At 33.9% G+C, this 26671-nt stretch overlaps 1 protein-coding gene across 1 annotated transcript in view; it reads right to left on the bottom strand.

The window, feature by feature from the left end:
- Positions 1-5687: 5687 nt before the first annotated feature.
- LOC123522869 (uncharacterized) overlaps positions 5688-26671 on the bottom strand; it is a 39245-nt gene continuing 18261 nt past the window's right edge. The window contains exons 2-4 of the mRNA XM_045300357.2: positions 24931-25036; positions 23724-23919; positions 5688-11229 (exon numbers count right to left, since the gene is read on the bottom strand). Of these exons, the coding sequence (XP_045156292.1) occupies positions 11179-11229; positions 23724-23919; positions 24931-25036 (353 nt within the window). The 3' untranslated portion in view covers positions 5688-11178. The remainder of the gene's footprint in view (positions 11230-23723; positions 23920-24930; positions 25037-26671) is intronic.

Here is a 26671-nt window from a genome sequence, read left to right as displayed (position 1 = left end):
AACAAAGTGTTAACGTTGGTTTTCGCACAACCGCGTTCACTCGCATTTGATAGATATACAGATATTTCGACACTATGAACCAAAAACGAAGTTTTAAAACTGTTTGTAGCTTTGGCATTAAGGGGCAATCAAGATAGGCAAAGAGAAGTACATGTAGTAATAATTTCACAAACTTGAATTTCTAATGAATTTCAACTAAATATATAGATGTTTATACAAATTTTTAACAAAATTTATGATACACTAGTTCTTATATTCGTATCATTCCTTAGGCAAAGTATGTTTATCAAATTTTCTATACACTAAAATTTTAAAAATACCTCATCAGATTTTAAAGTTTCGAACCATCTATTACTTGACCAAAATCAGATTATCACTCTTTAAAGTGCAACTCTCAACTTCAAAAAGATTTTAAAACATGCTTGAAACGTGTTTAGAAAATTCAAAGGAAACCAGCCTTAGGACAGATACACTATCAGATTCTGTTTGAACTTTCTCAATATTAGTTCGATACAGATCTATCGACTCTGAAGAATTCATTTGATGTTTCTCACAATTCTTTATAGTGGTTATCAGAGACAGTGAATGTAGGGATAACGCATGCTTTTTTTTCGTGTTAATATATCTGCAAAATCCCGAGGGATTGGTTGGTGCTCGAGCCCGGTTGGGCGAGGGTACCAACGTTTCCTGAGGGATTCTGAAAATGTTACAACACAAAATGAACATGCGTTAACGCTATTCTAGCATAAAAAAGCGTAAAAAAATAATAAACGAATAAATTATCCCTCAACGTCCTTAAATTTCCATGAAACACACGAGAACGTCTGCACTGTTATTTCACGTCGACGTCATTTCCTTTTGAAGTATCCGTTTTGGGACCGTAATGCGTTTACGCTTTGCAACGGAACGCGCATATATAAAAAGGTGTTTTAACAGCACGTGAGTGCGAGAACCTCTCTGTTAACATACGTTTTCTCCCTTGTTTAAACACCCGAAAAGTGACAAGAACATCAGTTTATGCTAGAAAATAAGTTAAGGGTATGCTATTGAAATTTTGATTATTAGACTTAGTCAGACTCATTTTGGACTTTGTGAGATTAAGTTTGGACTTGTCAAATTTATCTAATTCTTCGTCAAACTCATATTTGACTTTGTAAGATAAATGGTTGACTTCATCATAGTGATATTTGACATTGCCAGACAGATATCAGAGTTATGTTAACTCATATTGGACTATGTCAGACTCATATCTCATATTGGACTTAGTCAGACTCATATCTCATATTGGACTTAGGCAGACTCATATCTCATATTGGACTATGTTAGACTCATATCTCATATTGGACTATGTCAGACTCATATCTCATATTGGACTTAGTCAGACTCATATCTCGTATTGGACTTAGTCAGACTCATATCTCGTATTGGACTTAGTCAAACTCATATCTCGTATTGGACTATGTCAGACTCATATCTCATATTGGACTTAGTCAGACTCATATCTCGTATTGGACTTAGTCAGACTCATATCTCGTATTGGACTTAGTCAGACTCATATCTCGTATTGGACTATGTCAGACTCATATCTCATATTGGACTATGTCAGACTCATATCTCATATTGGACTTAGTCAGACTCATATCTCACATTGGACTTAGTCAGACTCATATCTCGTATTGGACTTAGTCAGACTCATATCTCATATTGGACTTAGTCAGACGTAAACATTTTGTGCAAGCGTTGCATACCAGAGGTCTCCCATGGCTCCCTAGTGATCGACGATTCACTGTTTAATGAAAATGTAAATTATGTAAATTTGTCTTGTTGCATAATGATTCAAGGAGTTGAATTCGCGTGTGTGTGTGCTGGGGCGGGGGGGGGGGGGTGCAAATTTTCCGAGCGGCCTGATATGTACTTTAAATAGTGGTTGCAAATTTTCCATGCGGCCTGATATGTACTTTAAATAGTGATTGCAGATTTTCCGAGCTGTTACGATGCGTCTGTTTAAGTAGATGGAGCGTATGTCTTCCAAAAAGCAAGTGCCATTTTTCGTAAAAAATAGCCATAGGTCGGACAAAGCTCCGTTGCAACCATTTTGAGGGGTAGCCCTTATAAACTTGTTTTCTGAGTCAAAATTAATAAAGCAAAGGTAAGGGTAGATTTCCCGGAAGCAAAGAGCACCCTAAACACCGCCATAAAAAGCTTTAAATTAATAATGGCGCGGACATCAAAACAAAGGCGCTCTGCTTCAATTTCAAGGAGAACATGTGAGACAGGCAGAAGAACCAAAAATAAGGACATGCGAATTGGATGCACATGCTTGAAAATCTGGCGGAAAACAAGCCAAAAAGAAAATATATTTCTGTTTTTCATATTTACTGGCTACGTTTATTAAAAGCAATCAGTGCACAACTCCACAAAATGGAACAGGAATCAAGAACGCATTTATTGCCGTGATATTTTAACTTATGACTAATTATACGCGCCTGCAGGTTCTTAAACAATCGAGATTAGAAAGAGAAAAAAAATCGCATACAATCAGAAATAATTATGATCTTTTCTCGGCTCATTTAACAAACTTTAATGATTCAGACCAAAGATCCAGAACCATGATATATGGCCGTATGGTATGATTACAAGCATTTCAAATTTAAGGCCAGAAAAATAAATTTCTTGATTTCCAGACTAAAACATTGTAGCCGCCATCTTGTATTTCTGATTTTAGCTATAACCAGATCAACGCAATAATTAGAGACTAAAAGTAATCGAATTAAAATGGAAAAGAGAAATAGCCGAAATGTAATTTTAGACACTTCCTATTTGATTTTTTTTGTCAAATACTTAAGAAATATCATTCATCATTCCGGAATGCTTTAATCAATACTTATTTTAACATTACTTAAAATGAAAATTTTAGTTTTACAAAATTTTTAATTGAAGTGAGCTTGAAGCCTTCAAAGCTGGGAATCAAAGCGCTTATCATTCCTATGTTATGCTCATATTCTTCTTATATTATGTTCTTATTCTTACTATAAAAATATTATCTATTTTATTCATTTCTGCCTCATCTATGTACAATACAACCAACAAATACATTTTGATAAAATACAGCATTGCGCATAGCCATTCTTATGCTCTTATCATTCTTTTGCTATGCTCTTATTATTAGTAGTATATTATTCCGATTTTGTGCTCTTGTTCTTACTTACTGATTCATTCCTATGCTACGCTTTTATTATTCCTATGTTTACGAGGAGAAAAGGAACATGATTACGTAACATTTGAACAGAACACATGGTCTGTTGTTACTGTGTGATTCACCAAAAATCCGTGAGTATGGATTTTCGCAATTTTCATTGTTTATGCAAGATCCAGATTGAAGTTATGATACAAATCATTCTAAATGCCCTTATGGGTGGTAGTGAGCGGGTGCGTTTTCGATATTTTTGGACAAGAGACAAGAACCCAATATTATAGATATAATTATTCTGGCCTGATAACGTTTCTTTGATAGTCAGTTTATACGGTGTGATTACAGGTATCCACATTATAACAAGACAAACTACTTCAATGCACACAAAAAACCATTGAAATTAATTGTTTTTGCCGCTGTTTTAAAACAGATGGTGAACTTAATAACAGTTTAATAGCTGTGTGGTATTTAAAGGAACAATATTTGATAAGTTTTCCTTTGTTCATGCTACACGCTGATCACGCAACGAAACAATTTTTTTTTCATATGGATTATAACGGGGGAAAATGATCTCCCCATGATTTATATTTTTTCACAATTTTTACATCACGGCAAAAATAAAATTTAGAATAAATCTTACAGATTGGAGAATGATTAATGGTAAAATACGGGCCACACCTGATTCAATTTTAGTTGAAATATTTTCTTTATTTGAGTGAATATAATTTGTTTCTCTGCTTTTGTACGTATACTAGAAAATTTTATCTTAAATACACACGCACATTCTCCTTGAAAATGCACTTATTGTGATAAATAAATAAATAAATAAAATCGAGAAAATAAAAAAAAAAAATGAATTTTGGATAAAAAAAATAAATAGATAAATAAATAAATAAATAGCAAATGATATGCAAACAAATTATGTAGGTACGTGTATATATGACTGAATTAATAAAATTATCAAATAAAAAAGGAAATAAATAGAAATAATAGAGAAAGAAATTGTTAATTTAATAATGAAACAAAAATAAGATTTTACAAAGAGATCCCAATTTTACTCTAAGTAATAAAAGCCGATGCTACTTCAGAGAATAAATAATTATGATTATATAAAAAACAGTATTACAGTCTGTATACCTTAAACAAACAAAAAATATCCATATTTTTCGTATTTCTACCCACTTACCGCTTTGAGTTCGAGTCTTGTTAAGACCGTACCCCTCAGCAGAAGCCGTCCGTCTGGCGCCACCGGCTGCCAGTATGAGTGACCGTAATCATTTTAAGGATTTCACTGCATGTCCATGTCTCGATAACTAAGCAATAATTTTTGTAAGCACCAACACTAGACTTCAACCCCGACTATTAGTAGATTTATATCTTGCGTTTTAGCAAGCAACCTCCCGTTTGTGAAACCAGTGCACTTACAAGTGGGCCAGAATTCCCTTACGGTTGAACTATGTGGATTTTTTTGGAGAGTATGCTTCCGAATTTTGTGAATAATATTGTTTACTTTATGTAAGAGCTGACTCCATGAAACGGGCGCAGTATTATATATTTAGCTCACCTGAACTTCGGTGAGCTTTTAGTATAGGTGGATGGTTGGCCACTAGAGCTAAATATAGAAAAACCTTTTTAACACCTTCTTTGCATGAACCGCTGGATGGATCTTCATCAAATATAGTCTGTAGCATTATCATAAGGTCATCTCCTAAATTTGTTCAAATGGGGACACTTTGCCTCTCTTAAGGGCCGCTAGAGCTGAAAAGAGAAAAAAACCTTTAAATGACTTCTTCTTTTGAACCGCTTGAATGATATTCATCTAACTTGATCTGCATACATTTTATTCTAATGAACTGCTTAAAGGATTTTCACCAAACTTAGTTAGAAGGTCAATGTTCTCTTCAGGTGAGCGACTTAGGCCACTTCGGGCCTCTTGTATAATGTTGATATGTAGTGTAGAAGGCTGACCACGACTCTGTCTAAAAAGTCCACACTGAATACGAGAGAATCCAGACTTCGTCATTCCATGCAGGAGAAAATATCTATTTCCGGTTACTACCTTTTATATGTTTTATCCAGATAAAGCTAAATGAAAGCGTCCCGTGTCTTCTTTCTTTACACACCATAATAGATCCATTGAAGAAGACGCCGGGCTACGAAATCGGGATCCGGGGATTTCGTGTCTGATACACCGCTTTTCCTACTAAAGTTACAGAGGTCCGAGCTGGATGATTTACACATTGTGCATTTGAAAACAAGGGCAAGCTTCTAAATATTTCCCATCAAACGCCTAATATATAAAATCTCACCTATATTGACCCAACATTTTTCTGTAGTGGTCGCCCATGTGAATAATCGATCTTTGGTACATCGTTACTTAATATGTAATGATAGGAAGTGCGGTGGTGACACCATCAGGGGTTGTTCCACAGACCTATTTGTTCCCCCCCTCTTTGGTCATTCATTTTGTAATTAAAAGAAAGCGAAGAAAGAGTATTTTCTATTTCTTTTAATGATTCAGTTCAAATATTCATAAATAAAGACAAAAATGACAGGTATTATTTACAATTCTCCATAAATAACAATCATCACAATCGGTTAACAAATACGACCAAAATTAGCAACATTTTTCTGCCGTCGTCGGTGATGTTCTTGTGGCACTCAAAACTTTATCACCAGGTAATGCCATATACAGACTAAAATTAGAAATTCTTTCGTCACAATTTCCCAATCTATTTAGGTATTAAATAACATGTATGCCTATCAACCATAAAACATTTTAAGTTTGCATGAACCTTATTTCGCGAATTTGCTCTAATTTGTCCGCGAAATGTTGAATTCGCAACGCTGTGGTCAGAGTTTGCAACTCAATAAAGTTATTGCGCATACAAAGCGTTCCACAGTGTTGTTTTAGTAACCACTAGAAAGCTTGTTCGGCAGGTAACGTTTTAAGAAAGCTAGTCCATTAATTAAGACACCACCATGACAAGGTATGCAGTGTACTGTTTTCGTTAGATCGTCTTTGCGTTGAAATGGTCCGTTTTTTTGCAAACAATAGGACTTATTAAAATATGATACATGAATATCCTTATATTACAGTAACCACTGAAAAAAAATGAATTCCAAGCTGCTAAACGGAAAAATAATTTTCTGAAACACAGTCGTGTACTGCAACTTATCTCTCAAAACTTGATAAAATGTATTTGAAAACTCACAACCAACTGGTTCTTTATAATGCGATCGGTGGTTAACATAATTGAGCCGCGCCATGAGAAAACCAACATAGTGCATTTGCGACCAGCATGGATCCAGACCAGCCTGCGCATCCGCGCAGTCTGGCCAGGATCCATGCTGTTCGCTTTCAAAGCCTATTGCAATTAGAGAAACCGTTAGCGAACATCATGGATGCGCAGTCTGGTCTGGATCCATGCTGGTCGCAAAGCCACTATGTTGTTTTTCTCATGTTGCGGCTCAGTTATATAACGTATAAAACGGAAGATATTTTCAAGATTTTCGTTCTTGTCAAAAAGGTCACTTTTTATCTTTAATTAAAGATGATTATGTTCACCCTCACAATATATGAATTATGCCCATCCAGACATGCGGTATGAAAACGTATATTTCAAAAGTGACAATAAAAATTTTTATAAACGAAATGACTTTATACTGCCTTTAACGGCAAATATTCTTGCGGTTTTGTGTATTCTTTGTAATGAGCTTGTCGTAAATTTACTATCATTTCTGTATTTTCAAAAATGATGCTATTGTTTAATGTTAAATGAAAAAGTTACTTAAAATTAGTACTTTAGCTATGCCGCAACCTTAAACTGTGCATAGTGACTCCGAGATGCACAGCAATGCTTAATGATAACCAAACATTGCTAATACAGGGATTAAAACCTGTGTATGCGTACGTGTACAGAATCTCTACACATGTATATACGCGTCTACAGAAAAGCGTTCAAATTTTATGAGGGATTTTGAACAAAAAAGTCTAATGTTTACATTCGGCTGTGTTCTATAATTGTTTTAACACCTCACAGGTTATGAATTTTGACACTGGCCACTGTAACTTGTTTAAAAATATTGAAGTCTGAAAACAGTAGCTTAGTGAAAAATTCTGAATTTTAGCATCACGCACGCTTGTTGAAATCTACTGAATTTGACAACAGAGACGCTTCGTGAAATATTCCAAAATTTTGACATCATAGACGCTAAAGGCATACACGTTCCGGTACCCATGGACGTACGGAATCCCGCAAACAGAAATTGCACGTTAAAACATCTTAATTACTTTCAATTGAAAAAAAGGTTAATTTTATACTGATTGTTTGGCATGACCTGTCAGCTGAGCTGAACATCTGAACATCTCAGATGTTTATTAAAATGAATAAGAAAATCTTACACGAACGCGTATCCTTAAAACTACCGTATCGCATTTTCTCTATTAATGACATTTTATTTAATAATTGAATGTGACATTTAGTTCTAAACATGTTATTTGGTAAATATTTTCATGAAATTTGAAAGCGCTATTTCTTGATGCGTGCATGGCGCTAAATATCACGTTGACGTGACGTCAACATAATATCGTTGTGATGATTAAAGCATTGTTAGTCATATTAGAATTGAAAATTAAACATGGTTATAATCAATCCAGCTTGACTTTACGCCCATATCAAATAAATACGCACAACTGACAGCTTATCCTTTATGATTACTACATTTATATATACAATATTCTCAGCAAGAACTAAATTATTTCCTGTGAATCAGAGATATTTGCGAAAAAGAGTATACTAGAATTTTGCATTTTTTACGTGATTGCAACATACAATATTCAAAAATATTTTCTTTTCCCTACCCTGGGCCTTTTGTACACGATAACCTCTAGGTGGTCCTAGACAAAACGAAATTTCTATAAACAAATAATTATAACAAATAAATACAATAGTACTCGTAACCCGAACTGATACAATCACAAAATAAACTGTACAGAGATAAACAAGCAAAATATACTTAAATATTAACAATTAATATGTACATATTTATCAGTGTAAACAAACAGTAAAGTAGCATAACATTCAAAACAACAAACATTCATTATCTCAGGTCTGTAATAAAAACAAGTCTGTTTACTTTCCAAGTAAACTAATTCATGAGTAACATATTTTTCTGTCTGCTGTGTCCAGACGCCATTTGTTTGGCGGCACAGTACATTTCTTAAAATGAAAGTCGCACTGCAAAAGATTTACTATGTTCATCTTTTTATTCATATTTTCGGATATGAAATTTAGGCATATTAAATCATTTAAAAGCTGACGTAACAATTTGTCAATAACGACAATGGGAGTATATTGTTAAAGACAAAAAATACTATTTAGGTTTACCAAAATGTAACCATTTTTTGCTTGAACATAAGTCTGATATGTGGTGCAAAACCATGCCTGCTGCAAAACAGTCATACTACTTTTGAATTTATGATATGTAATATACGCGTTAAAACATTTTCGCAAATATGCTTTTCTTCAAAATTATTTTTAAATCTCCACGTAAAATGTCTTCCTGCCACGACTCCGAGTAGCATCCTTGCGTCGAAATGGATCGTCTCCCATACTGAACAACAATAACAATAAAAAATGAAAGACAACTGAAAAAAAAAATATGAAAAAATATTGCGCCCCTGTCAAGACTTCCTATTGTACATTCAAGATTCCTACAGTGCTAGATTTAGAGACCAGTCTCATTATCCAGTCTTGTGATTGGTTAATTTCAAATAAGTCTCATTATCCAGTCTTGTGATTGGTTAATTTCAAATAAGTCATATTATCCAGTCTTGTGATTGGTTACTTTCAAATAAGTCTCATTATCCATTCTTGTGATTGGTTAATTTCAAATAAGTCTCATTATCCAGTCTTGTGATTGGTTAGTTTCAAATAAGTCTCATTATCCAGTCTTGTGATTGGTTAGTTTCAAATAAGTCTCATTATCCAGTCTTGCGATTGGTTAGTTTCAAATAAGTCTCATTATCCAGTTTTGCGAATGGTTAATTTCAAATATCTCCCCAGAATCAACCAATCACATGTTAAGAGTTTGAGACGGGTTTCAAACTGGTTAGTATTATAACAGCGAAAAAAAACCCAAAAAACAAATGTTTCTTAAGCGTCTTTTTACGTGGGTCTATAATCTTACTCTATGCCTGATTTTACCCGAAATGATTCGGACTTTCCGTCCAAACAATGCCAGCACTGGAAAAAAGTATATCATAACCATTTCGAAGTGTTTTTTAAACCCTAGAAAGACTGAATAGTGATTACATTAAGTCAACATTTTTTGTAACTTTAAGTACATGAAGTGAAATGTAAAGATTTATTACTTCAAATGGGCATTTTACAGGTGGCTCTGGAAACAGTTCCATTTTGACGAGTATGGTAGGGTACAAAAATAGTTTTACCTTAAACTGAAAGGAAATGGCATTATTTTATATCATAATGGGTTTCAAGTTATAACAAATTATCAACTATCTTTTTGTAACTTGGATGTCCGAGATATAAAAACTTTTAACATCAAAATAGTGTTTACATACATTTTTCATATATCACATATAATAACATAAAAGTGTACCATATCCCAATGACACAAATAAATAAATAAAATTGGCTTGAAAGAATCACATGTATCATCTTTACTGCACATCCCTTTTTATTTAAAATAACTATAGTAAACAAAACAACCAACCCATCTTTTCATTTTGTCACCATCTTAACAATTATTTGAACATTTAAGGTATGCTCGGAACAATATATTGTTTGAAAATTTCAACAAAATCAAGCTTTGCCATCATATACTTTTGAGAAATTACAAAACAACACTAGAAATTACAAACTAGCAAAATGCGGGAAGAAAATGATAACAAAACCAAATAAATCGATTTTGTCGTGTCCTGTCTAGAAACAATATTTTATATCGGTGTAATATTTAACCACTTTTTAGTTTAACGAGTAATTCTGAACATATCTATATCCTTATAATTTGTATTCACCTTTTCTCGGAAAACACACTTTTTATGTGTATATTTGTGACTTTTACAAATGGGACGAGTAAAACGAATAAAATCATATGTCTGCGTAATTTGGTATTTTTAACTTTTAGATGTTATTTCAAGAACACTTTGTTCTAACGTTACAGGTATGCTAAATTTCAAAAATGTATTCTTCAGTAATTCTTAAGATGTTAATTAAATAGCAAATAGTCGGTTAGCAATTCTGTTTAATATACAAAAAGTCTTACTTAAACATAGTACACAAGTGTTTTGAGTTATTCGTAGCATGGTTCGTTATGGCATCCCGGTGTGTCTGTGTATCATAAGCAGCACTTGAAAAACATAATTTATACTAATGCACTTCTTTTTACTACGACACGGCGCAACTGTCTCGTATAGTCCCTCTTGTTACTGCACGCTTTTTTTTTTTTTTTACACATTTTACTCTCAGTGTTCTTAGTACGTTATTTTTGTGAGAATTTGCTTTCAGTTTTTTTCTTCTCGAGTATATGCACGTTTTTTTCCGTAACACAACACATTTTTTTCTCATGTTTTTTTTTTCTCGTGGTACTGCACGGTGATTTTTACGTGGCACCAATTGTTTTTATTCGCATGATTTTCACGAGTCACTGCAGTAAGTCCCACTGCATCTTTCTCTAAAGATTTTGATTTTTTTCAGAACACATTCGAGGTCTTCAATCATTTGTTCTTCGTAAATTTACTTGAAAAATTTTCTTTTAAAAAGCACTGTTGTAATTATTATATATCCGTGCGTGAAAACACTGGTGCTATGTAACGCAGCCAATTTGGCTAGCAAATGATACGCTGACGAAAAATGAAATAGCTAAATATCGTTATCATCTAAAGATAAAATTTTCAGTAAGCAAGACAACAAAACACACTGTGCCTGATATGGATGAATATTCTTGTTAATCGTACGTCGTTAGCATTCGGGGACAAAACACTGGAACTTGCCCTCTTGTTTCTCCCAGTACTGAAATATAAAAGTAGACATACTTCTTTATTCTATTTTTTATTTACTAATATTAGACTAAAGATAGTCTGGTTAATGACTAGATCATCGTCTCTAATGTTTAAATCATGTTTTTATATATCATTCTCGGCTCTGATTAACTGTTTTGAGAAGAAAAAGGGGCATAATCATACAAAATTTGAATAGTTTCAGGAGTTATCTCCCGTGAACAAAACATAGGGTCTGAATACAGACTGGAGCTAGGGAGATAGGGCGCACCTCCAACTTATATTGTGTCTGTGATGGAGGGGCATATACATTACTCCTAACCGTTTGGTCCACCTTCATTTTACAGGAAACATATGAAAGAAAAAAAAAGAATAAATTATTTTGACAATGGTAGACTACTCTTCCTCGATGCACACAAAATTATTACTGGATTTATCTCTGCCGCGAAACAGATCATGAGCCCGCTCCTGGCGGAATTCGAACCTACGACTCTGGCGCATTTTTCATCTATTTATTAGCACGACATGCATGTTTAGATTCCAATATGCAGTTTATATAGTATATATTTTCTTTCCAAAGATAACATAGATATTTTCGTGAATCTTTTAACTTCATCTTCTGTTTAAATTCCTATCAAATCATACCCCCTTTTCTTTCAAAATAGTTAATTAAAACAAGAACCGAATATATTCTCCAGCGGCGCTTCAAAAGGCTTAGCATTGGGCTAATTAATGTGAACGAAAACATTCTTTAGTATATGGGGTTCACCCCCAGCAAATGGAAACCCGACACCCAAGAATCAACACAATGTTTACACTTCCGAAACTTCATTAACAAAATTTCACACTAAAATTGACGGGGTGAAAATAGTGTCGTGATAAAAATAATATTGAATTTGAATGCGGTAAAAGTTGGATGCCCTGGCTAAGAAGAAATTCATTCATCAAGCTTAGAAAATAAATGAAATCATCTGATACCGCTTATGAAATGCGACACTAGAATTTTAATTATTTCAGAAATTGGACGCATATGAATTGGACAGTACGGTAAAGACTTGACCTCTGTGACCTTTGCTTGACTACAGGGAGATTTCATTAAGGTTGACATGTGTGCAACTATTGAAGAGGGCACGTTTTAGATGCACTGTTACATGTAGTCTGGCTACCGACTAGATAATCTTTTTTTATTTTTTTTTCAAACTTTTTTTTTCTTACTTTTACTATCTCAGCAAATTTTCTCTTAGCTATGACTTTCTATAATATCTATTTATACAGACCCTGTGTTTTGAGAAGAAAATGGGCATAATTATTTAAAATTTCAGAACTCTCAGGAGTTACATCTTGTGTATGAGTACCGCGAGAGTACGCACATCGAGTATTTGGCTCAATGAAAGGCATTAATCAATGCTTACCTTGCTTTAGGTTTTTAACGCGAATACCAGGTTAATAACCGTGTGGGTATTTCATATCAATATATTTTTGACAGAGAAACTGTAATACTAAACCGAAAGTTGCGGGTGATAGCAAACTCGCACCGTGGTTTCCTTCTTTAGGTACGAAAAAATACTGCTTTGGCACGAATACTGGTACGAATATTGTTTCGAAGTCTAGAAAGAAATCATTAAAGGGTCTAACCCACATACGTCGTCCCCCCACCACCACCAAAAAAATAAATTAATAAAAAAATAAAAAATAACCCCCCAAAAAAGAAAAAAAAGATACATAAAAAGTGAATACTCTGAAAGTGACTGGTGGTACAAACTTAGTGACAAAAGATTCTTTGCAAGATTTTTATAAATAACCAAAAATATTGTGTAGAAGGTAATAAACCGTTGCAACGCTCTTGAAATAATGCAAAAAAAATTACGTTATTCTTACCAATATTTTCACTCACTTAATCATTTTTCTGTGTCATATACACATTCTATGCCGAGCTTAGTGAAAATGAACATGTTAAAAAAATTCACCCAATCTATGGACGAGTAGCTTTAAGCAATGGTAACATAAGTTACGAAACAATAGGTAATCTATGTAAAATAAGCCAGTATTAACACACATGTATGCTTACTGTCACACATTTATTAGTATATAACTACTAAGGGTAAATAGTTCGAACCTTTAGCTTTTTTTGAAAACATGCGCACGATGTTTCAGTAAAATTAGATAGTGTTATTTTACCTTTTTCAATTTAGACAAAGCTGTCACATATAGTTATAAGAAAACAAACACAGGTTAAGTTCCGGGTAAAAGAAAATTTTAACTATTTTCCTAAGTATAATGTTAATGGTATCGTTCAAATGTTGATTTTCAACGACACTTTTTATGATTTGAGCGGACAGAAAATAATTGCATCTGTAAGCTGTGCGTGCCTGCAGTATGTCACATACATGTGTACATATAAAAGGGTATACAAATGTACTGACCTTGCGGGTTGCCCTTATTGAGGAATATTGTTTGAACTGAAAAGTTTGGTCAAGTGCCATTTTGGCAACCACGGACATTTTGTAGAAATGTGTCAATTTTTTTTATATATAGAAACTCTCGAGAGCGGAAATATTATTAGTAACCCTACGTCTCGACTATTAAAAGCCATTTAATATTTCGTCAAAATAAACATTGAAAAATACCTGCGATACCGCATACAGTTGAAATATGTTGAAAGTGGGAGGGTTGGATAATATTTATGAATGGGAAACCCTACACGAGAGGTAATTAGCTGGCTCTTCGGGGCTGAGCTAATATGTAAAATCAAATATATTAACCTAAAGAATGTTTGACTTAGACTTGGTGGGTTTCTGTTTGAAGATACAAATATCTATGTTTAAATTTCTGCTAATAAATGATTTATTTTGATTAAGTAACCAGGCTTGTCAATGAATTCCCGTAAGGTTGTGGCCAATTAAATACCGAGATAAAACGGTTTGGAATTGTAAAGTCGTGCTCCATCTCTCAGACAAGAACTATTTTGACTGTAATAACGTGTTTTTTTAAATCTAAAAACTCTCTATAGAGTTGATTAAATTTTTTGGAAGCATTATAAATCTTTCTTTGTGCCCTGCGTACTCAGAAAAGGTCCGTCATCGATCTTACCAGAAATTCCGTTCAAAGACTAAACTTCCTAAATTACTAGAAAAAAAAACTCTATTAAATATTTTTTTACGTTTTCATAATTAGAAACTCTGTACATTTTGCATTTTAAGAATGTGAAACTCTTTTATTTTTACATTTTTGCAAAAAGAAACTCTATTTCTTACTCGTTTTTTTTTCAGTGAATTATTGAAACATTAGAGTAAAATATATCATTTATACAAAAAAATTTGGGTGAAACCATTGAAAATATGGCAAGAAAAGATTTGTTTGTTTTACACTTAAAATCAAACATATTTCACTTCTGAACACTAGATCTGACTCTGAAACAAACAAGTATCCTTACTTTTATAAAACATTTTCATCAGCAGCATGCTCACAATGCCTTTATATAAAATGTTGCTGCTACATTTTTGTAGCGAACATAAAATATTTTTATTTCTGGTTAAATCCTGTTTTCGATAACTGCTTTCTCATGTATTTGCCAAAGATTTGAATATCGATTGACGTAGTAGAAAATATTATTAAACTCAGAATTCAGAATTACCTCCCTTTATGTATCTAACATATTACGGTTATATTAGTTTGTTACGCCGACACAGTCATAGGGCATGTGATCACTTTCCAGCTCTTCATGGTGAAGGAAGAGAAAGGTGCCCCTTTGAGCATTATTTTAGACACGGTCAGACACATGGATAGACCCACAGACCTTCCGCACACCAGCTGGATGGCTTACAGCCAGATGATAGAGGAAAACTTTCTATACGAAGTTTCGAATCCACGTCGGTGAGGGTAAAGAGACTGGAATTAAATGACGTTAACCACTTTGCCACGGAGGCCCCCGTATATGTTCATGTGTAATAATGAAAATATTGATTTTCTAATCATGTAATTAAGCACGACATCTGTTTGGATAGCTGCTTCATCTGTTTTTATCAATATCAGTTTTATAGTTGATGTCGGTGATTAATTTGATGGATAAATTGCCGGCACTGGTGATTATGATGCTACTGCTAATGACGCTGATTATGACGACGATTCTGTTGATGATAATGATGATGATGACAGGAGAATGAAGGTGGTGATGATAATGGTGTTGATGGCAGTGGTCATGATGGTGTTGATGATGATGAGAGGATGAAGGTGGTGATGATGGAGGTATTGATGATGATGATGATGATGATAAAGCGGCAAATATTTTTAATGAAAGCAGTAAAGGGTAAAGCCATTGATTATTATAGTATTATCTCTTTTTAAAAGGCCAGCCATTTTGACAAATGAGACACTTTTTTCTTGTAAATAAATACCAACCAACCTATCGAACCATGGGCCTCCAGTTCCCGAGTTGTACAGTATAGAATGTGCTCTAGAAGATTGACTCCGACAAAGGAACGCAAACTGTTGCAACCAGAAAGTACAAAAATTTTTTTCTGCTATTGGTTTATTAGGTCATCAATTTATCCATTGTTCAGTTATATGAAATTTTATCATCTATTTATTCATTACTCATCGTATCTATTAATACTCTACTTTTCTATTGACAGATGACCACAAGAAAATCGGGACACGAAACTACGACCTCACATCTTACTATATAGTAACAACAATCATTGCGGATTTGTCTAGGTATATATATAATACTGATTCAGTCCGTCTATAATGCGGGTTCCTTGAGTGTAGAACACCAAACACGCCCGCGAAATCTTGTACAAAATCATGTTACGTTTTCATGCTCTGTAAAATTGTACAATTTTTTCTAATTAAACAAAGATTGTTTTTATCTTGATACACCTGATATTAACATGTTTCTAAGTTCAAATGTTGAATCATTTATATCAATACAAATAGAGAAAAGGCGTTGAAAGGCTAATTTGATGACGTATTTTCTTGTACTACAACAAAAATCAATTTAGTTCAATATATCCAAAGGAGAAAAAAATCAATCAAGTACTAATCATTATGGAATTTGACCGCACACATTCATCATATGATGCAAAAAATTGCCCTTCATTTAATCGAGTATTTTCAAGATTTTATCTAATATAAATCAAACACAATTTATTCTCTACTCCAAAGTTTTTTTTTGTCGAAGTTTTGCTATTTCTGTTCCGTAATCATTTCTATTTCCACCTTTATAAATGATACTCTCATTAAGCACAAAAACAGCGGGTGTCTTTGACAAATATTTACATAACTGAACTGTTTTCCAGCTAAAACGCTGGTAAATGTCTTTTCACAATAGACTGGGTTTCCATGTTTTCTATTCTTCACTGACAACAGAGCTGTGAAAACAATCAAAATTTTGGAAATGGCAAGAATTTTTGAACATCTGATATCAATGCAGTTGTTTCTTATAGGTCGACTTATTGTTTTCCTTCTGGCCCAGACCTAGAGTCAACATGTAACCCTCGAGGTTTAAGAATATTTTTTATAACAAACGTTTTCAAAGCTTATTAAAACACTGTAATATATCAAATCATATAGCTCGTATAAGTTTGTACTATGACTTTTGATGAAGCATGCTAGAAATTCAGATATATATAGTACGATTATTTCCCATTATAGTGCTCAGTGCGAAAATAAATCTAACATGCATCCAGTTTGCACACTGGTGAAAGTCTGATTAATAATTTAATTTGTATGTAAATGCAAAAGGTGCCAGTGCTGTTGCCAAGACATACACATATCTAAATTCTTTCGAATGCAATGTTCATATTTCAAGGAAATCAACTTTTATTAATTGCTAAAAATCTTTAATTATTTTTGTTTGAATATCTATCCAACAAATGGTTCAATTCGTGGTTCGATGCTGCTGAATCGACTCATGCTGGCAACTGACAACTCTACCATCTATCTAGATTGTAATTTTACCTGCTGTAATAGATCAATCAAAGGTGCAACTCAGGACAAACAATAGTCTAGTTTGGCTTCAACACCAGTTTCAAGTGTCAAGTAGTTTTAAAAATTCTAAGCCCGAATTACCAAAACAAATATCACAATATTCGTGTGCTCAATGCCGTTGTTCAACAATATTTTGGTTCTAGAAGGTAATACTAGTAAATCTGCACCTTTATTTTTATCAGTAGCCACCACGACACTTACATATGTAACGTAAGTAACGTCACATGTGTAACGTAAGAAACGCCACATGTGTAACGTACGTAACGTCATTCATAAATAACAGAAGCTTTCCAGTGAAAAAATATACAAACAAGCAAATTCGATGAATTGGTATCCCCCGCCGAAAGGGTCTGTGGTGAGGAATGGCAAAAAAATATATCCAGCAAAAAGTTAAGAATGTTTAGGGGGGTTGGGATGGGGAGCGGTGTGACCAAGGCAAGGTGGCGACCAGGTGTGGGTACACAACTTCACATGTTTATAATAAATGTTCATGGAAAAGAATGAAAGAAGTTTAATGCAATTCTTCCAATTGGCTGGTTTGTTATGTACAAATCTTTGGATTTTTAAACAATAAAAGGGCAATAACTGTATGAAAAACTGACCAATAAAAACAAAGAAAATGACGGGCACCACCAAAGTAAGTTAGTTCATATTTATTTCAAGTTTTATGAAATTCTACAAACTTGTTACTGAGGAATGGCTGCAGACGTGTATTTTTCATTAAATCAAGGGCAATAACTCTAAGGGAAGTTGACCAATCAAAAAAAAAAAAAACTTGATGGGCATCATGGCAGTGTGTTGGCTCATGTTTATTTCAAGTTTGATGAAATTCTACCTGCTAGTTACTGAGAAATAGCTGCAGACGGACATTTTTGTGCATTTTTCATTAAATCAAGGGCAATAACTCTAAGGGAAATTGACCAATCGAAATAAAAACTTGATGGGCATCATCGCAGTATCTCGGTTCATGTCTGTTTCAAGTTCGATGAAATTCTACCTTCTTGTTACTGAGAAATGGCTGCGGATGGACATTTTTCATTAAATCAAGGGCAATAACTCTGAAGGAAATTTACCAATCCAAACAAAACTTGACGGGCATCATTGCAGTATGTTGGTTCATGTTTATTTCAAGTTTCATGAAATTCTACCAGGTAGTTACTGAGAAATGGCTTTGGACGGACGGACGGACGGACGGACCGACTGACTGACGGACGGACAACGCCATTTCAATACCCCTCCCGATTTCATCGGCGGGGGATAATAACTACATACGCCACAGGCGACTGAATCTCTATCAAGAGTATATGTATTATCATATCCCACCCACTTATACTTAACAGATTTAACCAGCATATACACTATTGATTGAGTTTCAAACACCTGAGCATACGTCAAGACAGACTAAATTTTGACGTCTTTTATATAAAAAGTACATCACTGAATCTGCATGGTATGGCAGAAGCTCTGTTAAAAGTCATAAAGTCTATGGTCATAATAGTTTAACAATTTGGTCCCGTACTGATGTTTAATGTACTTCATTAACTATCGTTACTTGCTTTGGTCGGTGACCAGTATTCCGGTCGAGCTATCGGGAAATCATATATTCCAAATATCGAAACTAATTCGTATCATAAAAGTTCATTGAGAAATTTTCAAATAACCGTGGAATTATTTTCTGTGTAGTTGAGTTGTAAGCAGATTACACACATGTCACTGTATGGATTTGTTTCAGTGATAAATTTCTATACATGGGTTCAATCCCAGTACCAAGCGACATTCAAGTCCTTTTGACAATTGTATCGGAATTTTGAAACAACACTAAAACGTACAACAACATAGATATATGAGCCGCGCCATGGGAAAACCAACATAGTGACTTTGCGAACAGCATGGATCCAGACCAGCCTGCGCATCCACATTTATTTAATGAGAACCTTGGTGAATTGACCTTTACATAGCAGCAACATCTCTGAGACAACATACCGGTATATTTTAGCCATTTAAGTAGCGCTCGCTCTAAATCAACCCCTTTTCAACAGCACCCATCTAAGCCTTTAACCTTATGCCTACTTGCGGCAAGTGATTCTGCCTTGCGACCAGTGCAGACCATGATTAGCCTGCAACATCCGTGCAGTCTGATCGTGGTCGTACTGTTCGCTATTAAGTCAGTACACCCCTTCGAATGATAAATGCTACTGCCCGAATTAAATGATGGACCAGTCCATTTTGGAAATGTAGCATGGTAAGGGTAAAAGTAATGTTCGCTGTTAAGAGGTTGTAGTGTATGCCCTGAATATTCATTATCAAGATTATATCGTGTTTTAAAACAAACTATCCAAGATAAAATGCCAGTCTGTTTGATGATGAAGGCATGAAGTATTTACAGGTCTTCAAGGGCAATAAACTGGTTTTATTTCTTTCTTATTTTGTTCGAATGTTCTAAGAATAAATCAATCTAAAACTACAAAATGCACTCAAACTGTTTTTCCATGGTGCAATATCTGTTGAATTATTTAACATGTTCCATAAATCTGTTACGATTTATTGTAATCGAGCTCTCCGTGATTTGATTAATTCTTCCGAAGAGAAGTCAAAGCTATTGCAGAAAGATAACACTTACGGTTGAAATATTATATTCGAAACGCGTATGCCATTTTGATTCCGTCAAGAAAAAAATCCCACTAAAAACAGTTTTATTACAAGAAAACGTTTGTGTATTGTTACACTGATAGCTGATGAGACTTGTTTATCGCGAATCTTTCAAATATTCATTCTAGTTTATCGCGAATCTTTCAAATTTTCATTCTAGTTTCGAAGGCTGAAGACACACGGCTTTACCTTCAATTTTTCTAGAAGGTCAAATAGAAATGGATAAATATTTGTCACGCTCGGGGATTGAGTTTCAGCTTTTGACTAGGGGTTCCAAAGAATCGAGATGGGTCCTTCCTTATACCTAAATACTTGGATTCGACCAAAATAAAATAGATTAAAGAGAGGGGCTTTATGACGCCAACAGTCGCAAACACAAGTTATTACACCAGCAAAATGAAATATAATAATAATATAACAACTGCAAAATATAATTTAACAACCAAAAATAATAACTATAAAACAACGGTCACATATGATAAAAACCAAATATGACAACAGCCAAATATAATAACATCATAACAACAAGCGAATATGAAACAAAAAAAATACATATTTAAATCCGTTATTTACTACAAAACAACAACAAAAATCACCAGCAAGTTGACAAGTCCTTTGTGTTGTGTCCTTTTACCTCTATACATGTCATGTTTTACGAACGTTATTTCCATGTTAAAAAAGTATGGAAACCCTAATCTATGGAAAATAAATGCAGGTTGCAGGTTTATACTTATCATGAGTGGTATTTAAGAAAACATTTCAGCAATAACTTTTACCCCCTAAAAAGACCTTTCCTAGAGGACACCAGACTACAATACATATGTATCATGTATTTTCAATTTTCTGCCAAATGCGGACTGACATAGTTTAGGCGTTGTCCGTTCTTCATCAAGCATGTCCTTCCTAAACCTTGTTTTGAGCATTTCAGTAAAACTTGGTAGACATTCAAAATTTTCTATTAGATTGTCTGAGGAACATGAGCTAGGACCCTTAGCCTTATACACTCTTTTTTCTCAGTAATCTTTACGAGATACGCCGCCAAAACTTGGTACATAATCTATTATGTAGCTTTCACGGAGGCTGATTTTGCCACCTCAATGCAACAAAGTCGTATCTTATTATAAATATATAATAAGATACGACTTTGTTGCGTTGAGGAGACGAAAATTTTGTGCGTTTTAGTCATTTGGGTCAAGGTAGGTGATAGTGAAACAGACAAAATGTTTTTCCCACAAAACCTTCAGTATGGAATGAGATACTGTGACCAAACTTTGTACATATGTAGCTCTCGGGGAGCTTTGGTAAAGGTAAATGTAGCTGACTACTAAAACGGGGAAAATTGTCTCTCTATAACGTTAATGACGTCATTAAGAAATGCGATATTGTGACCTAACCTGGTATATAGGTAAATTGTACAGAGACCAATTTTAAGTTGCATTTTGGGTTGCTTGGGTCAAGGTGTAGGTCAACATCACTAAAGTAGAATATAAACAACTTTAGCAACGAAAGACATAGGTAGCTTGCATAGAAACCAAGATTTTGTAGACAAATAATGATTGAAACTCCAAACCCGTTCAACGGTTCGACCAGTTTACTGAATGTGCTTATTTTAAAGGGACTTATCCACATTTTTAGGCATCCCACCCACACAGACACAAAACAACACTTCTCTCAAGTCTCAAACTCCATAAAAACTGAGTACTCTGAAAGTGAGTAGGGATACAAACATAATTATTGACATAGATTTTTTGCAATTTATTCATATAAATAACCAAACATACCTTGCAGAAGGTAGTAAACCGTTGCAACGCTTTTGAATTCATGCAGAAAATTTGCGTTTTCTTGCATTTTTACCAATATCTAATTTTTATAATAACCCACTTTATCATTTCTCAGTGTCATATACATTCTAGGTCAAACTTGGTGGAAATGACATGCTGACAATTTTCACCCAAACTGTAGGCGAGTAGCTTTGAAATCAACATGATAGCATTGAAGTGTAGAATTAAGATAGCTTTTATAGAAAATATATAACGATGATGATGATGATGATGATGATGATGATGATGTTTCATTTGAGGATGAATGCACTGACTTTGTTGTTGTTGATGATGTTGTTAATGATGATGATATTGTTGTTGGCGATGCTTTTATTATTGTTTCTGATTGATAGTGGTGGTGATGATGCTGATATTGATGATGATGAAGATGATGACGACAACGACAGTGAAGATAAATCTATTCGGATCAGAGTCTAATTTCCAAATAAAATATTGAAACAGTTATATCATATTATTCTCGATCAGACGATCAACATACTTTAGAGAAATAGAAAATGTATTGCAACGTCTGTTTTTCTGAGATGATAATCTGTTCGACTTTAATCCCCTCACATACCGCCCAAAAATCTTGAAAAATCTCCCAAAAATTTCATCAATTCGGGGATTTTAAAGATATGTCTTTAAACATGTCAAGATAAGGTCTAACAGGCGTTAATCAGGTGAGCAATTAGACCCCCAATAGTCGGCACTTTGATGTGTTCTCTGATTGATTCCGAAATTGATTTTCTTAATCGTTAATGCTTTCGTTTGAGAAACGCAAGTTTAAGGCCCTTCATTTTCTTTCCGCGTCTGAAGTATAACAGAATGATATATACATGTACAATTCGACTTTAACTTGTACAAAAATATTATATATTTTGTTAATATGAGATAACTCCTGAAGGTTTTCAAATTTTATACAGTTACGTCCTTTTTCTCCTCACAACAAATGAGTTTTTCGAAAAATAGAAATTAAGAAAAAAATATCTAGTCAGTAGCCAGAGTACAATTTCATGTAAAATATCATATTTCCCTCTTCATTTTTTCACTTTTTAATTTTTTCCTACAGTTTGTTGGATATAGGCCTGAACGCCGTTTTCAAACAGCCGTAGTTGTATACGGAAGTGCATTTACCACCTGGATTTCTGACCTGTACAGGATTATCTAACAACTTCCCTACATCAATCAGAGGCGAACAACGAAATTCAATGACGATAAACGTAGCTTTACTCGTATTCGATTCGCGTTGGATCGAACTCTCGGCCATTAGTGTGGTAGAACTTTCTTAAATAAGCTAACCGATCGGGTTTACTTTTGCATTGATCAAATTTTATAAAAAAATCGAGTTGTATAACAGACTCAATATAACTACGAGGTTGGGTGATTCATTGTTGTTTAACCATGTTAAAATGACGTATCATCGTCGATACGCCGCTGCGAGTGACTGGGTACATCTTGGTACGTTTTCATTGTAAAATCGAAGTTTAAGTGGAGATTAGCGTTTGTAAAACAATTAAAATTATCGCATACTTAAAGCTTTATTTGAAATCACTTAACCTAACAACAAGTATTCTGAAATCGAATTCTGATCAGATTTGATGAAACGTTTTTATTTCCCATAATAACGGCTTTGTTTTTGTTAATAGGGCTTATCGAAACCTGGCTTTTCTCTATCTTAATCTATCAAGAACATGTTTGTGTCAGTAATTATTCTCAAGGAATATAAGCATGCACTTTGGTTCAATTACGAAACAATGAGTAATCCCCAATTAATGCATTTCTGGATTTTTGAAATGAACGGTTTAAAAGCTCTGTGATACAATATTATGTCTGATTTTTCTCGGTGATTTTTCTCGATAAAAAAATCCCAAAAGGTTTTATGACAAAAGATGCCTCAAACAGGGATCGAACCAAACGCTCGTCTTTCAGGGTTCATTAAAAATGATACCGTCTATGAAAGATTGTATCAACGGCTGACTTTGCAGTCAATATATGAAAGACATGTTGGTGATTTCATTGCCCTTTAATCGCTACAGAAATCATGACTTACCGAAAAATATTTTTCTTTACATGGATACTTTCTACGAGAGCACGTATCTTTGCGGATGCATCTTCCGAATTTGCGCATGCACCGGAAGTCATCTTGTGCACACTTCCGGCAAGATGGCTGCGCTACAAATTTGCAGGCGCTACACGACGTATGTTGGCACTTTGATTGGCATGGCTGTGGAAATTCAGCTGCATCTCTGAAAATAAATTTGTTATATATAACAATAAACAATATCTAAAAATACCAGTTTGACAATTATTCAAAGGTAAGTAAAAACAAAAACTCAACATAAAACTGACGGAGATTGATAGATTATCAACACAAAAGGTAGCAGAGTCTATATCATACATAGAATTTTAAAGATGACAGCAAAGTCAATATTCAGTTGAGTCTATATATACATGTAGAGAATCTTAAAGCAGACAGTAGAATCTATATATGGAATTAAACAGCAGACAGTAGTGTCATCATATACAATTTTAAAGCAGACAGCTGAGTCTATATATAGAATCTTAAAGGAAACATCACAGTCTATATACAGAATTTTTAAAAAATATAAATCAGCACTATTCAGGATGATATGTCAGAGCATTATAGCCATATTTCTTTTATTTTACATTTATATACTGTGTTGTTGACGCATTAGGTACGATATTCTACATAATTAACGCAGTTTTACAGACTACACTCATAACCTCTCAGACTCGCTTTGTTTTTTACTTTATGTTACATTTACAGCCTTTATACAATTAAATATCGAAACAAAAAGAAGAAGTCAATCTAGATGTTTGCAACAATTTGTTCATTTATTTCATTAGACTTTCATTGTAAAATTCATGTATATGATGAAGAGAGTGTACTATGCTAGAACATACACTCACGAATGTACGAAATTTCCGTTCAATTAAATTTCATACAGCGTGCAATATATTAACATATTACCTTCATAAACACCACACATCATCACATAGACTAGCTCCTAGACTATGATATATATTTTTGAATTTTTATTTTTAAAAATGTGAATATAGCCAGTCTATATCTTAGGTTCAATATCATAGTATGATAAAATTAGAATCAGTTCTCTGAGAAAATCTGTAGATTATACTGTCATTTGTCACAATAACATAAATAAAAAAAAATCATTTTTTTTTAATTTGTGACAAGTCTAGTGGCTAGTCGAATCATCACCGTGAACCATACTTACACAGCTGAACATATGGCTTTCGGATGTTTGCGGCAGAACTCCGGTCTGCATTTAGGACGGCACGACCTTCGCTGTTCCGGAGGCTGGTCCTTAACTTGAACCGGAACTGAAAGCAGAATTCTGGGGTGAAATAGAAGATATAGTTTGATATTTATGAAACAAATTTAAAGTCCTTAAGATAAATGCATTGTGTAATCTACTGATATATAGGCCGGTCATCGTTTAAAATTGCACTTAAGGTGACGCAAACAAAAGCTAAAATTAAAAAAAACAACAAAAACACGTTTTGTTCATGAATAGGGCCTACATACGAACCTACGAATAGTCGTAAGCTCGGCTAATTTGTTGTGTCTTCAAATCAAAGCGTTTCGGGACAAAGACATGAAAGGGAAACGACACCGACACGATGTTTATAAACAAACAGAAAACTAAACTTTGTCAGTACAGTCCATAAAATAAAAAAAACGTGTTTGTAAACATGGACGGATCCAAACGGAAGGAGAAGAAGCACTTTATAGAAATATTTCGATGGCAAAATACAATACATATCCGTAGCCCTGACCAACCTATAAACCGGGCAAGTCTATTTTATAAGTGCAACAACACGGTTGACCCATTTAAACGAGCTGTAGATTAGTTCATGAGTGCGCCTCAAAAAGTTTCGTTTGCTTTTAATCTGCCATGTCATCGTTTTGATACATGAATGTCAACTTTCCTGTCTCCGCGTTTTCTGCATTCATTTTGAAAATAAAACAGACTTTTAATTTACCTGAATACATAAATAATGATATTCCAAAAGGTTAGCTAATTCAAATTACACCATTATGTAATTTTATTCATTTCAACATCATAACCCATTTTTAGAAAGTTATAAAATATACATAATATTATAAATGAGCGAATTTCATTGATAAAAATTAAGATAATTACAGGACTAAAATAATGTCCACATCCTGCCATAATTTAGGAAGAAAATTTACATGTTTCCTATATTTGTGAAACGTCACAGAAGGATGATTCATTTGACAGATTCATGCTATATTTTTGACCGATTAATTGGGGGTGTGGTCTATGGTGGTCATAATAATTAATTTTAATATTGGCTGAATGATTGGATGCTGATGAAATTTTCAAGATGTATTAATTATTTTGTTCTAAAAGTATGAAAAATTACAGATATGTACTCATGCTAGTAAATTTTATGATACTATTGCATTAGAAAATTATAATACAGGCAAGCTGATATCACGAAAGGATATTTCTTATATAAGGAAATTGTTATTCCATGACTTTTTATATAAATCACCGGTCCATAGCTTTGTACTTTTGACCGGTCAATAGTTTAACAATAAATTTTGTTAGACTTAAGTCAAATTTTAACTCTGATTTCATGTAGGTTAATGAAACTGTTTACTGAATGGCATGCCGGACAATAGTCAAAACTATTGCCCGATATTCAAAGGAATTATTTTTCTTTAATTTTTTACTTTTACTGTTGAAATACAGATCAGTCAACAGCACAAACTGTTGACCGGTGATTTATATAAGGAGTAATGTAATAGTATATACTATAATCTCGACCAGGCTTCTTATGGTAGCCGCACTGCATAAACTATGAACGGTAGTTTTCAGAAACAGTCTGGAGAAATTGACACTGAATCAGTAAATTTGTCATTTACAGATGTGTATCTTGTCAGAATCAGATAATGTAATCGTGGTAAGAATCGAGGCGTGCCTCCGA

This window comes from Mercenaria mercenaria, chromosome 8, assembly GCF_021730395.1.
Source record: "Mercenaria mercenaria strain notata chromosome 8, MADL_Memer_1, whole genome shotgun sequence".
NCBI lineage: Eukaryota > Metazoa > Mollusca > Bivalvia > Venerida > Veneridae > Mercenaria > Mercenaria mercenaria.
The sequence above is the reverse complement of the archived record's forward strand: the minus strand, read 5'-3'. Positions and strand labels throughout refer to the sequence as shown.